This window comes from Rattus rattus, chromosome 13, assembly GCF_011064425.1.
Source record: "Rattus rattus isolate New Zealand chromosome 13, Rrattus_CSIRO_v1, whole genome shotgun sequence".
Taxonomy (NCBI): domain Eukaryota; kingdom Metazoa; phylum Chordata; class Mammalia; order Rodentia; family Muridae; genus Rattus; species Rattus rattus.
The window spans coordinates 13,123,806-13,137,773 of NC_046166.1; the positions used below are offsets into that span (position 1 = coordinate 13,123,806).

The following is a 13,968-nucleotide window of genomic DNA, read 5'->3' on the forward strand; positions in this document are numbered from 1 at the left end:
AGAATTATTTATTAATTAATTTATTTTATGTATGTGAGGACACTGTAGCTGTCTTTATGACACCAGAAGAAGACATCGGATCTCATTGCAGATGGTTGTGAGCCACCATGTGGTTGCTGGGATTTGAACTCAGGACCTCTGGAAGAGCAGTCAGTGCTCCTAACCACTGAGCCATCTCTCCAGCCCAATTTCATTATTTTTTAATTATGCGGATGTGTGTGCCTGGTGCCTGCTGAGGTCAGAAATGAGCATTGGATGCTCTGGAGCTGAGACACCTGATGTGGTTGCTGGCGACTGAGCCTGGATCCCCTACGAAGCCACAGGTTCACCCATCCATGTTGGATAAAAATCAAGAAAACCATTGACCCACTCAGCATCCATCACTGGCTCTGGGATTTGGGCATGGGGGAGGGGGGGCGCCTAGGATTCACTCCTGGCTGACATTTTCTCAAGCCCCACCAGAGCCAGGGAGGCTTCAGTTAGTTCCAGGCCTTGTTTACCCTGACTCCACAGAAGCACTTCCAGTCCACCTGGCTGACAGCCCTGGATCCCACCTCCATCCTGAAGAGTCCTGCGGAGTTCACACACCTACTCCCTCCTCCCACTCCCGTTACTGTTTGTTGTTTAAGACAAACTCTCTGGGGGCCCTGGGGCTGGCTTGCAGCAGCATGGAAGGGAAGACTCAGATCCTACTGTATTGGAGGGAGTGGGATGACAGCCAGGAACCAGGAACCCTTCTTCTAGCACTGTCAGCAGCTCAAACGTGAAGGGCAGGTGCGCTCCTGCTGAGACGTGTTCCTGATCCAAGATACAGGATTTTTAGAAGAGCACCCTTGGGAATCTGGTTGACTTTATGTTGCTAGGGCAACGGCATCTCAGCTCTTGCTGTGTAACCCATTGTCTGGCCAGCCCTGATGAAACAGTGTGGGGAACCAGAGAGGTGCAGCCACTGGGAGTGGGTCACACAGCAACATCATGGGATTCTGTATTAGTGGATAATGCTATGTTCTGGGAGCTAAGTTTGAGGAGCTCCAGTTCTGAGAGTGGACCCCCAACTCTGCGTCCAATGTCTGTGGACAGGTCTTGAACCTTGAATCTGTTTGTGGTTGCTGTTTGGGACTTGAGACAGTCTCAGGCAGCCCAGGCTGTCTCCGTGCTCACCCTGAAGCCAAGGATGACACCCTGCACTTAAGATCCTCCACCTCCATGGGAATGTGCTAGGATGACGGGCAAGTCCCACCTGGCAGGGCGAACCTTGGGTTTCAGCACCGCAGGTGTCCCTGGAGCCAGCCAAGCCGAAAGCTGACTCAGCCAAAGGAACTTAACTGCTTCCTGCCTGGTGCGGCTCCGTCTCTCCTGGCTTCCTGACAGCGCCCCTGCTGCCCCAGAGCCTACAGGAATGTCAGCAGGCTCTGGGCCTGAGCCACAGATGCCTAGCCCAGCAGGGGAGACAGACACAGCCATGTAAGGGAGCCCCACCTGGCCCTTTGGGACTGTCAGCAGGGGTGGGATGTGGGGGTGAGGAGAGGGAGGCCGGGGACCCTGTGCTCGCTTGGCCCGGCACAGGCCGTTCTTGGAGAGGGTCTGGAGTGAGAGTCTGGGGTGAGTCAGCAGGTAAAGAGCTTGTCCGAGCCCTGCTGAAGCCACCACAGGAAAGGGCTGGGGGAGAAAAGTGGGGGGGGGTAGGGTGGGGTGGAAGGGGGGGTGCAGGAGGCTGTGCATGCAAAAATGCTAAAAACAATATTAGGAGATTGAAGTCAGCTGTGCGGCAGAGGCCACCATGCCGGGGGTGTGCAAGGTTTTCATTCCAGGGACCAGAAGAACCCTGGAGCTCCGGAGGGCCTGGATCATTCAAACATGAGAGGAAGAAAAATTCCCGAAGAGCAGCTCACCGTGTGGAGGAGCCTGATAACATCTGCCAGCCTAAGTGCTAAATGAGGAACCAGGGAAATTAGGCTGCTCCAAGCCAGGGAGTGGATAGGGCTGCCTGCCTGTGTCAGGTGACTGAAGGACAGACACAACACATTCTGGGTGAGGCAAGGCTGCCACCACCCTGGCTAGCAGCTAATGCTGCTGTGGAGATGTTTGCCATCCAGATAAGAAAAAAGAATCGGGGTTGGGGATTTAGCTCAGTGGTAGAGCGCTTGCTTAGCAAGCGCAAGGCCCTGGGTTCGGTCCTCAGCTCCAAAAAAAAAAAAAAGAAGAAGAAAAAAAAAAAAAAAAGAAAAAAAAAAAAAAAAAAAAAAAAGAATCAAGGCCAGAGTGAAAGAGAAAGAGGGGCCGCAGAAAGGGTTTCATAGGCTTGCTGCCAAGCCTGAGACTAGGAGTTCGATCCTCCGAAGTCTTACACAGTAGAAGAATACCAACTCCTGTAAGCCGCCCTCTGGCTTCCCGGTGCCCTGCTTCAGAATGTGTCTGCATATATACAAATAAAAGGGAGAGGGGTTGGGGATTTAGCTCAGTGGTAGAGCGCTTGCCTAGCAAGCGCAAGGCCCTGGGTTCGGTCCCCAGCTCTGAAAAAAAAAAAAAAAAAAAAAAAAAAAAAAGGAGCACTCTTTGGGGGAGGGGAGTGTATAGTGGTGGTGTACATTTTTAATCCCAGTACCGGGGACGCAGATCTCTGGTTTCGAGGCCAGCCTTATCTACATATCAAGTTCCAGGACAACCAGGGCCTCCCAGAGAAGCCCTGTCTCAGAAAACCAACAAACCATTAAATAATATGAAATAAAGGAGGTGGTGGGGTCTGGGAGGAGATTGTGGGAGGGCTCCTGAGCTTCTTGCTAGACAAAAGAGGCAGAGGCAGGAGGATCAGGTGTTAGAGAGGTTATCCTGAGTTATATAGCAAACGGGAGGCCAGCCTGGGCTACATATTACTTTGTCTCAGTCCCGTCCCCCCCACCCCCCAAATTAAACCAGGCAGGTCATGGCCATCCAAGAAATGGATTTCCCAGGAGAAACATTAATGTGGTGGCCTCAGGAGCACAGATTTCAGGATGCCATGCCTACTCAAGGCCCTGTACGTCTTGTCCTTGCACAGAGCCAAACCGCAGTCTTCTCGACTTGTCTTTGCGGACAGAGCCTCTGACCTGCACGACAAACTCTCCAGGTCACAACAGCAGCTGCCCGGTTGATTTGTGTCCTGTAGTTTTGAGACAGGGGAACATTCCATAGCCCAGATGAGTCTGGAAGCCATTGCGCTCCTGTTTCTACCTTCTGAGGGCTGGCTCACAGGTGCGCCCCCACAGCGACTTGCTCCCATGGACCCCCTAACAGAGCAGTCATCACTTGGTAGCTATTTCCTACACCCTTTGTCTAGGGAACCATGACTCCAGATAAGGCCATATATGTTTAGTAAAGTAACTGTTTCAAATGTTTTCCATCAGAGCTGGAGAGATGGCTCAGCGGTTAAGAGCACTGACTGCTCTTCCAAAGGTCCTTAGTTAAATTCCCAGCAACCACATGGTGGTTCACAACCATCTGTAATGGGATCCGATGCCCTCATCTGGTGTGTCTGAAGAAAGCTAGCTACAATGTATTCATAAACATAAAAATAAACAAATAAGGGGTTGGGGATTTAGCTCAGTGGTAGAGCACTTGCCTAGCAAACGCAAGGCCCTGGGTTCAGTCCCCAACTATAAAAAAAAAAAAAAAAAAAGAAAAAGAAAAAAAAAAACAAGGGCTGGAGAGATGGCTCAGCGGTTAAGAGCACTGACTGCTCTTCCAGAGGTCCTGAGTTCAATTCCCAGCAACCACATGGTGGCTCACAACCATCTGTAATGGGATCCGATGCCCTCTTCCGGAGTGTCTGAAGACAGTCACAGTATACTCATACATAAAATAAATCTTTAAAAAAAAACAAAAAACAAAAAACAAAAAACAAACAAACAAAAAAAATAAACAAATAAATCTTTTTTTTTTTCTTCCGGAGCTGGGGACCGAATCCAGGGCCTTGTGCTTGCTAGGCAAGCGCTCTACCACTGAGCTAAATCCCCAACCCCAAACAAATAAATCTTAAAAACAAATGTTTTCCATCTATGGGTTCCTGGAACACACAGGTATGGAGCCCAGAGACTGACAGTCAACTGATAATGTCACAGGCCATTGCACCTGAACACCTACAGCGATTTTATTTGTTCGACATGAAAGCTGGGCATGGATGACACATTGTGGTCTCTCCTTACAAGACAACTTGGCAATGAAAAAGAATGAAATGTTGATATATGCGAACGTGCTGAGAGATAGCCAGATGGCAGCCAGACTACCTTAAGGCCCTGTGTCAAAAACGAAATAAAAATGGAGGTCTAGGTGTGAGGTCCTGTGGTGGAGCAGTTGCCTAGTGTGTGAAAAGCACAGGGGTAAAGGATGAGAGCATGGGAGGTGGGGTCTGTGTGGCCTCCTGGAAGCTGGAACACGTTGTCAGAGGCTAGGTAGCTGATCACAGGAGAAACATGTTCTCTGATAGTCTGCAAACCATCAGGAGGCAACTCGTCCGTCTGTGTCTTGTGAAGGCTTTGAGAATCCGTCCCTTGGCACCTCAAGGTAGCTTCACAATCCTTGGGGCTCTGTGCTCTGTAGACAATTCATTTCTCCCTCTGCCTTAGTTTTCTTTGTATCTATGACCCTTCTACTGTCTCCTCCCCAGTGTTGGGGTGACAGCCCTCGGTTTCTCTGCCTGATAAATGAGAAAACCTCAGTCTGGAAAAGCTGAGTGTTCTCAGCTGCCTACTGAAATCTACAAGGTCATGAAGGTTCCAGATTCCTTTGTGGATGGAGAACCAACTCCTCTCTCTCTCTCTCTCTCTCTCTCTCTCTCTCTCTCTCTCTCTCTCTGTCTGTCTGTCTGTCTGTCTTTGGTGCGGGTGGGACACAGGGACTTCTGGGCAGGGCATGTATCAGCCAAGCTTCTGTATATGCTCAGGTCCAACCATCCAGAAAGGAGGCTGCTGGCCCGAGGCCTGTGATTGGCCTTCTCAGACCCCGCCCTCAGAGGTTGGTCTCCACATCGCGCCCCAGATACAGGGGGTGGGTCTCGGCGCCTGGCCTGAGGCCAGGGGGCTTCTTGGTCACAGCAGGGATGTCTTCCGGTCCCTGGGAGAAAGCAGAGGACATCATACACCCGCCCCAGATGGGGTCCCCAGGACTAGGTCAGCTACGTGCAGGGTGGCCCAGCAACCATCCACCAGAGTAAACTGCTGCCCGGGCTAGCCTTGTAGCTGAGGTTCATCCTCCTGCCTCCACCTTCCTGGTGCTACGCAAGCACTCCACCCAGGCCCAGCCCCAGCCCCGGCTCTATTTCATTGTGTTTTCTGAGGACAGGGTTTCACTCTGTATCCTGGTGTAAGACTTGCAGTGATCCTCCTGCCTCAGTGCCTACATCAGGTTCATAACGTTATTTTATTTCTGTTACGGTGTGAGGTGTGGGTGTTATGCCAGCATGTGTGCATGCCTAGAGCCTTAGATCCTGGGGAATTGGAGTGGCAGACAATGGTGTTCATGCAGTGCCAGAACCAGAACGGACCTGCAGGCCTAGCCGGTCACTTCCTACTGTCACTTGAAATAGGCTCTCATGGGGCCCAGGCAGGCCTGCTATGCAGCTTGGGTTGGCCTCGAACTCCTGGCCTGGCACTCCACGTTTCTATCTTTGTACTAGAAAAGCTTCTCCTTTCTTTGTGTTACTCTGGTCACTTGATCTGAGGTGACAGTGTCTCCCACTTTCAGGTCATTGACTGGTTCTGCAGTCCCCGACCTCAGCTCTAGCCTAGCTCCCCTGCCCCCCTGTTTCTTATGTAATTGTGAATTAAGTAATGTTATCTTAAGAATATTCTTCATGAGTCTCTCTCTCTTTCTCTCAAGGGGAAACCAGTTTCCCCTGCCACAGGCAGGAAATAATTGTTTAAAAAAACAGATAAGATAAAAATAGACAGTGCTCATGTGTCGGCCTCTGGGAAAGGGACAGCTTTAACCACAGAGAGGAATCTGCCGGGCCCCTTTGGTCACACCCGCCAGGTCCCCATGGCCTTGGTTCCCAGTGACTCGGGATGGATCTGACCTTCACCAGGCTCTCCTCCAGGGTGGCAGTGTCTTCCTTTGGGGCCACAGACGCTGTCTGTCGAGCAAGGTCCCACCACAGCAATCCGGGGCCCAGGGAGCTGCGCTTGGTGGGACCTGAGGGGCAGAGAGAACAGGAACTCAGGGCTGAGTGTTCGCCCAACCCGGTCAGCAGCTATGGTGGCCCACCCAGTTCATCTCAGTTGCTTCGTCCACAGCTAGAGGGGTCAAATTGGTTTCAGTCTTAGTTTATTTTTCTCTTTTGAGTTAGGGTCTCCAGTACAGCTCAGTCTGTTCTGGAACTGATGGCATTCTCCTGCCTCTGCCTTCTGAGTGTTGGCATCATCACCTACCTCAGCTGGCTGGGAGTGCCTAGCATTGGCCCCTCACTGTTTCAACCCTAATGCCTAGAAGTTCAGCAAAAGCCTGAGGGTATCAGGTCGCCAAATCACAGGAGCGAGCAAGCCAGGCTGAGGCTGGGAGTTGGGTGTCAAAGGCCCACATCTCAGAGGGGAGAGCTCTTGCTGTGCAGGCAGCCCTGGCTTCCATCCCCAGGACCGAACCTCATAAACCAGGTATGATGGTGCATGCCCTCAGGGGCGGGTGGAAGAGGGGGAGTCAAGGTCTGCCTCAGCTACCTAAGGAATTTGAGGCCAGCCTGGGCTACATGAGACCCTGTCTCAAAAGGAAATATATGACTAAAAGAGAAAGAATATAGTCTGCGTTGAGTTCGGTGACGCACAAAGGTCATCCAAGCTCTCATAAAGGTGAGGCAGGAGGATTGTTTCGAGGATCAGCCTGAGCTCCAGAGTGAGACCCCTCATCTCAAACCCATGCAAACAGGATGCTGTGAAACCCAGGAGCCTCCCCACGCTGAGATTTGCTTCAGGACCACGGACAGCGCCCCACATCCCCGGTCAAGGCAGGGACTTTCCTGGTGGAACCTGCCTCATTCAGTTCCCACATCTGCAAAACAGAACCAGCCTTGTTTGGCGCTGTGTGCCTAAAGGATGATGCAAACGTGCCAGCTGTCAGCCCGACGGGGGCCTCTTTCACCTCTCCCTTTGCAAAGTGGAGGGTGGAGGCAGGAGGATGAACAGCTGACTCCGAAGGAGGCCGCTGCACTTACCAGTTAGGTAGCTGATGAGAGCACCGCAAAGCATGGTGGTCAGCGTGCCCAGAGCCCCGTAATAGAGATAGGAGATGGCGTAAAAGGTATCAGCGAGGGCAGGGCGGCCCGTGTCCATTCCAGAACTGGGGTGGGAGAGCACAGGCGTGAGATCCTTCTTCCTCTGTCCACCAGCCCGCTGTGTCACCTGAGCCCAGCTTCAGGCACTCCTCAGATACCGTGTGTGCAGTGGCCAGGTCTCCCCTCTCTCTGTTACGGCCTACCACCCACCATGGTCGCCCACTGATCTTGCAATTAAATGAAACTGAATGATTAGAAAGAAACCTGGTCAAAACCTCCATGGCTGTGCATGAAGAAGTTAGTTCCTAGATGTGCCCTCGGAAGAGGCACACACAGGAAAACATCAACAGGACCTGATTAAGCTTCGGAAGGTTTTAGATGGCATGAAGTTTCGCCTAGCATTTTCTCTTCTTTCTCTGTATTTTTCTAGAAGGAACCCAAGACCTCTCCAATGCTAGGAAAGTACTCAACCAGTGAGCAACATCCCAAACCCAAAGTCTGAAAGGTCTTGAACTCATAGCCTCCCCAAGGCTGGGAAGAGGAGCTTGTGCATACTTGGCTTTGTGCACAACTATGTTCACAACAGCCCCAACCAGGGCATCACCCACATGGCCATCCACTGATGAGCAGTTATACACAAGTATATCCGTTCAATGGAATATTACTCAGCCCTGAAAGGGAAGGAACTGATGGTGGACACTACAGTCATAGATAATCCAGGGTGAACTTCCAAAATAAAGTTAGATGCAAAAGTTCACATATTCTAAGAGTTTGTTCTTAGGAAATGCCTAGTAGAGGTGAACCCAGACTTAAAACATGGATCCTCCCAGAAGCTAGGAGAACTAAAAAATTTTAATTTATTTTTTTTTTTTTTCGGAGCTGAGAACCAAACCCAGGGCCTTGCACTTACTAGGCAAGTGCTCTACCACTGAGCTAAATCCACAACCCCAAAATTTTAATTTATTAATGTGGACCAAATTGTCCTCAAACTTACTCTGTAGTCGAGTACAGTCTGTGATCTAACCTGTTGCCTCTAAGGTGCTGGGAAGCTCTGTCACCATACCCAGTGAAAACTAAGTTTTTATGATTAGCTGTGTAGCATGTGAATCCCAATAAAAATAGAATAATTAATAGAGAAAGAAGACAGTTCTATATGAATTTGAGGCCAGCCTGGTCTACAAGAGTGAGTTTCTGTACAGCCAGGGCTACACAGAGAAACCTTGTCTGGAGAAACAAAAAAGGGACAGGAGGTAAGGGGATGGGAGGGAACAGGAGGGGAGAAGAGGGGAGAGGAGACAGAAAAGAAGAAAGAAACAGAGTAGTCAGATGTGTTAGAACAGACCTGTCACCTCAGCATGCAGCAGGTGGAGGAAGAGGATCAGGGGTTTGTTCAGGGTCATCTTTGGCTACATAGAGAGTTCTAGGGCCAGCCTGGGTTACATGAAACTTTCTTTCAAAGTACTAAAATAAAATAAAATAAAATAAAAAGTAAAAGCAAGCCAATTCTTCTGCCTTTGGCTCCTCTGTCCTTCTATTAAGCCCAGGTTACCTCACTGTAGCCTCATAACTTGAATGTAGCTTGACCCGAGGGCCTTTGCACAAACCAATTTTGTCCCCCTAGGAATGCCCTTTCCTCAGCTCCCAGGCCATACCTGTTAACATCCTCAAATCACACCCTGGACCCCCAATCCTAGGCTGTTCACCTGGGGATCCCGTTGGAAGCGTTGGTGGCTCCGGGTGGGCCCAGGAGGACCGAATCGTTGGTGCAGCCTGCAGCCGAGGTGGGCAGCACCCCCATGGTCTGCTCTCCAGGGGGATACAGTGTGGCCCCTACGGCCACCCACAGGGATACAGCCAAGCCTGCTGCCAACCCGGAGAGAACGCCCTGGGGGCGGGGCCACAGTGAGGGGGGGCATGCTGACCACGCCTCTCAAGACCACACCCACCACCCTCCCCACTCACTGGCGTGTTGCAGGCTGGGAGCAGCATCCCAAGCGTGAAGGCGCCTAGTAGAGGCCCACTGATGACACCCATCACAGTGAAGGAACCCTACAAGGGTGGTGGAGAAGGGCTGGGCTTACCCACCACTTCTTGGGACTCAGTTTACCCTATGGAATACCATTGCCGGCCTTGAGATTCCTCTGTGCCCTAATTTCCTCAACCCTATTTCTCCCCCAATGCTGGTAGACGGAGTCAGTGATGGATTTCACATGTGGTCGACCTCTCTATGTAGCTAGGGATGGTCTTGAACTCCTCATCTTCCCACCTCAGCCTCTAGGATGACAGGCATTCAATACTATGCCAACCCCACCCCCGCTAGTGTCCCCAGTAACCTGAGCATCTCCCTGAGCCTCAGGTGGGGTTGGGGTCTCACCTGGAGGACACCACCTCCCAGCAGTGAGGACAGAGCAGCCACAGTGAGGCAGGCAGAGCCGTAGATGAATGCTGTGGGGGAGGGGTATCACAGTCAGTATGGGGTACCCACTCTGGTGCTGAACCCTGAACCCCAGTCCCCCAAACTCACAGAGCCCTTTAGAGATGAAAACCAACTTCCGAGGTGCCAGGCCAGGCATCCTCGGCTTGATGAGGTCTTCCACAGTCACAGCTGCCATGGCGTTGATGCTGGTGGACGCGGTGCTGTGATGGAGGAGAAGCAAGCCTTAGGACACAGTGCAGGCTGCCTAAGCACAGGCCACCGGACACACGGACAGGGCTGGTGCCGTCCCTCTGCCTGGAGCCATCCTCCATGACTGACGGACAGGGCCAGAACTTGGCATCCTCCAGGGGATGATAGTCAGTCAATTAGGACCAGAGGCCCTGGGGCTGAGTCACAGCTAAGGGGCAAGCAGGGAGCTTACCTGAGGGTGCCACTGTAGGCACAGGCCAGGAAGAGACCGGGGACCCCGGGCAGATCCTCAAAAATTTCCAACACAAGCAGCGGCATGTACTGCAGAAGACAGAGGCCTCTGTGACATGGGGGATAAGGAGACAGGCCAGCCTGGGCTACATTGTCAGCTGCAGGTTAGCCTGAGCTACAATGAAACCCTATCTCAACAACCCCTACCCTCCAAAAGGAAGAGTGTAGCCGTTATTATTATCTTAAGTGTCCTGTCATGCTGGCCTGAGGTCTCATCTCTTCTTGATGTCCACAGGGACATTTTTGTGACTCTCAGTTGATCCTCTGGTCTGTTCTCACAAGACTGTGGCTCCCTACTGCCTCCCAGGCTCACCTCCCCGCTTTCCCCAGACCATCCTCTGAGCTCTCTGTCTCACAAAGTTTCACAGGCTGCACCTTCTAGAAGGATTGCTTTTCCAGCCCCCACCCCCAGTCCCCATGGAGGGGGAAGTTAGGCAGAGTCTGATGTATGTGAGCTCACCTGGTCGGGGGCTGAGATGCGGCCTGTGAGGAGGGGGTCACAGTCCTTGTAGTAGACGAACATGACAATGCCACAGCAAGCCGCACTGGCCACAATCAGGAAGAGGCCCAGCTGGTTGACAAGCAGGGCCCTGGGGGATGGAGTGGCCTTAGGAGTGTGTAGGGAGGGGGCAACCTGTCCCAGAAGCCTCTGTGTGGGTCCCTCACCTGCATACTCACAGTTTGGCCTTTCCCTCTGTGTGGCAGGCCACGTAGCGCTGTACCTGGGCTTGGTTCACACCATACATGGAGAGCCACACCAGTGTGCCACCCACTATGAAAGTCCAGAAGGTGTACCGGCTCCGAGGATCAGGGTCAAAGCTAAGTAGGGAATGAGGCAGGTTACCAACCATGCAAGGATGTCACCCTCCCCAGATCACCCATGGCTTTTCTAGATCCTAAGGAGACATTTGCAGTGAGTTTTGAAGTATGAGGAGTTTTCTACATTGAGTTTTGTTCCCCTCTGTGACCCCTGGGAGTGGGGACTCAAAAGTTATCATCCTATCATCACAGTGCTGGGAAGGCTGAGGGGCAGAAGTGGGGCTAGCCTGGGCTGCACAGTGAGGCCCCAGCTCTCACTCCATCAGGTTGATCCGGGAATGGTTCTGAGCGAGGCTGAGCACGTTCCAGGGGCCCCCCAGGAGAATGACGCCTCGGGCCAGGATCACCCAGAAGCCAACGAGCATTACCACAACCTGGAACACATCTGTCCAGACCACGGCCTTCATACCACCCTGTGCAGGAGAGGGGATGCAGGTCATAGGCCCACCCAGGGCTGCTGGGCTGGGCTGAGTGGGGGGAAGGCTGAAGAGTGCCCCCAGCTCACCCTGCCTGGTTTCCTGTGGCACAGGAAACTAAAGCCCCCTTCTTCACCTTCCCCTCTGGGAAACAGTGTGCTTTCCCAGGGTCGGTGGGTCAGAGGGTTAGACAGGGTGAGGGGGAATGGATGCGATGGCCCCAGGCATCTCAGAAAACAGTCCAACACCCAATATTGTCATTATCCCTTGTTTGTTTCTGGCCCGTGTAGACTGGGCTGGCCTAGAGCTTACAAGCTTCCAGCCTCAGCCACCCCAGTGCTGCTGTGACAGGAGCTAGACAGCTACTCGTGTTTTCACCAGCTGTTTTTTTCTCTCTGCCATTCATATAAAGCTGAGCTTCCACGGCAGGAAACAGCAACTAGAACGTGCCAGCCCCTCAGGTGGCACAGCCAATCAGGGGGCCAGGAGAAGAACAGGCCAGAGTCTCAGGCAGATCCAGCTGAAACCAGTTCACTGCTGGGCAGGAGCCAGGAAAGGCAGAGGGCCAGCTTAGGCACCAGAGCGACCATGGGAAGGCAAAACTGTCAGGGCTGCTGGATCTAGCCACACCTGAAGCTCACATGTCTGTCCATCAGTCCTTATGTTGGAGAGGTCACAGGGGCCAGTTACACAGGGGCTACCTCAGGAACCAGGGAGCAGTTATGGTGCTGCCTGCCTGGGGTTCCCCCTGCCCCGCACCCCGTGTCAGCTGCCACAACCCATTTACCACGGTAGTGTACAAGGTGCAGATGATTCCTGTGGACAGGAGCGATGCCCAGATGTCCAACCCGGTCACTGCAAAACACATGTCCTGTTAAGTCTCCCTCATCCTGTCTGCTCACATAGGGTCCAGCCTGGGCTCCTGGCCCCTCCCCCTCACTACAGCCAGACCTTGGTTCAGGATGAGCGCAGGCGCGTAGATCACGATGCCTGTATACAGCATCTGTGGGTGGGGAGGGCGGTGATGGCAAGGGGAGGGCGGACGGTGTGGAGCCAGAAAGGGGTGGGGGGGGGTCGTTCAGGCAGAGGGAGGGGCGGAACCAGGTTGCGATTTTAGGTGGGATGAGGTGGAGCTAGGTGTGCTGAGGGAGCTATGAGCGTGACTCTGGTATGTCCACAAAAGCTGAGCTCAGGTCGGGAAGGGGCGGGGCCATGTAGAATGGGGGTGTGGCGTGAGGTCAGGTTGGGGCGGGCTGTGAGAATGGTTGGTGTGGGCGTGGCAGGGCGGGCAGCTCGCTCACCGTGGCCACCAAGTACTGCAGCGTCCCGCAGAGCCGGACCGCTCGGCTGAAGCGCAGCTCTAGGTACTGCAGAGGGAGCCAAGGGATGGAGGTTACCGGGCAAGTGACCCCTCAGCCACCCTCAATGTTCCTACTCTCTCCCGAAGTGTGCAACTGAGCTTTTACAGAGTCAGAGTCTCTGTGTAGGCCAAGCCGGCTTGGATCTCGCAGCACTCCTCCTGTCAGAGCTTCTCTAGTACTGAGATATCAGACATGGGACTTCAAATTGTCACTACACTTGTTGGACGGTTGCAGAGTCGCCCTCAGATTTGAGACTGGGGTCTCCCTAGTGAGTCCAAGCTGGCCTGGTACTATGGCAATCTTCCTGCCTCAATCTCCCTAGTGCTGAGACTACCGGCCGATGCCGTCCCGTTTTTCACTACGGTTGTTGAGCGGTTGGGAAATCCTGCACCTTGCTGCAGGCGTTTGAACTCTGTCGGGCGCCTGTGGGTGGCTGATCCGGGGCGCACACGGGGACAGGTGTCAGTAGGAGGCCACTGCCCCAAGGCTGCTGTGAGCTGTGGGACCCGGACTCGATCTTCCTTCTTCCTGGCCCTGCCCGGTGCCCGAGACATCTTCCCGGAACCTTCCCGTGGGACAAAGTTCCCTACCTGGTAGGTGCTGGTAAGGCCCAGGCGGTAGAAGATCGGCAAGAAGAGAAACGCTGTGAGCAGCGAGTTGAGCAACTGACCCGCGCACATCCACAGGAACTTGAGCCCGTAGCGCGCTGCCTCGGCGGGGACCCCGAGCACCTGCACAGCCGACATGAAACTGGCGGCCAGCGACAGCCCCACAGGAACGGCTGCCAACTGCCGGCCCCCGGTAAAGAAGTCGTCGGCACTGCGCTGGCCACCGCGGGCCAGGCCGACCCATAGCCCGATGCCCGTGGACACCAGCAGCATGGTCGCGAACACGCCGTAGTCCCATGCGCCGAAGGTGGCCCGGGCCCCGGCCTCCGCACCCTCCATGGAGACAGGTGACTCGGTGAGGATGCGGAGGACGTCGGGGACTCTCGGTCAGTGGGAGAGTCGCAGCGCGAGTCACCGCTGGGCCGTCGATCCACTCGCTTTTCGCGCTGCGGATTTATTGAACTCCGGGGTCAGCGCAGCTCCGCCCCCAGCCTGGGAGGCGGGCGCGACCCGCACCCTTTCCGTCCTGGGACGAGCGGGCCTGCAGGGGTGCGGGCAGTCGGGGTGGGGGAACACTCGTGTCTCCTGACCCTTTCTCCCACATCTAGGG

At 53.7% G+C, this 13,968-nt stretch overlaps 1 protein-coding gene across 1 annotated transcript; it reads right to left on the minus strand.

The window, feature by feature from the left end:
* Positions 1 to 4,853: 4,853 nt before the first annotated feature.
* Slc5a5 (solute carrier family 5 member 5) lies at positions 4,854 to 13,697 on the minus strand. The gene is made up of 15 exons (XM_032918858.1): positions 13,341 to 13,697; positions 12,691 to 12,756; positions 12,341 to 12,392; positions 12,177 to 12,244; positions 11,232 to 11,386; positions 10,833 to 10,973; positions 10,615 to 10,744; positions 10,096 to 10,184; positions 9,762 to 9,874; positions 9,612 to 9,682; positions 9,200 to 9,286; positions 8,941 to 9,122; positions 7,178 to 7,302; positions 6,050 to 6,165; positions 4,854 to 5,088 (listed from the first exon to the last, which is right to left on the minus strand). The coding sequence occupies exons 1-15, from the start codon at positions 13,695 to 13,697 to the stop codon at positions 4,984 to 4,986; spliced, it is 1,857 nt and encodes a 618-aa protein (XP_032774749.1). The 3' UTR covers positions 4,854 to 4,983.
* Between the last annotated feature and the right edge of the window lie 271 nt (positions 13,698 to 13,968).

Excerpts from the sequence above, each read along its gene's own strand:
- Slc5a5 (XM_032918858.1), bottom strand. The coding sequence starts at position 13,697 with ATGGAGGGTGCGGAGGCCGGGGCCCGGGCCACCTTCGGCGCATGGGAC. Across the intron at positions 9,683-9,761 it reads TTTCATCTCTAAAGGGCTCT|CATTCATCTACGGCTCTGCC; the intron begins GTGAGTTTGGGG and ends CCTCCCCCACAG. Across the intron at positions 9,123-9,199 it reads TCCCAGCCTGCAACACGCCA|GGCGTTCTCTCCGGGTTGGC; the intron begins GTGAGTGGGGAG and ends CCCCGCCCCCAG.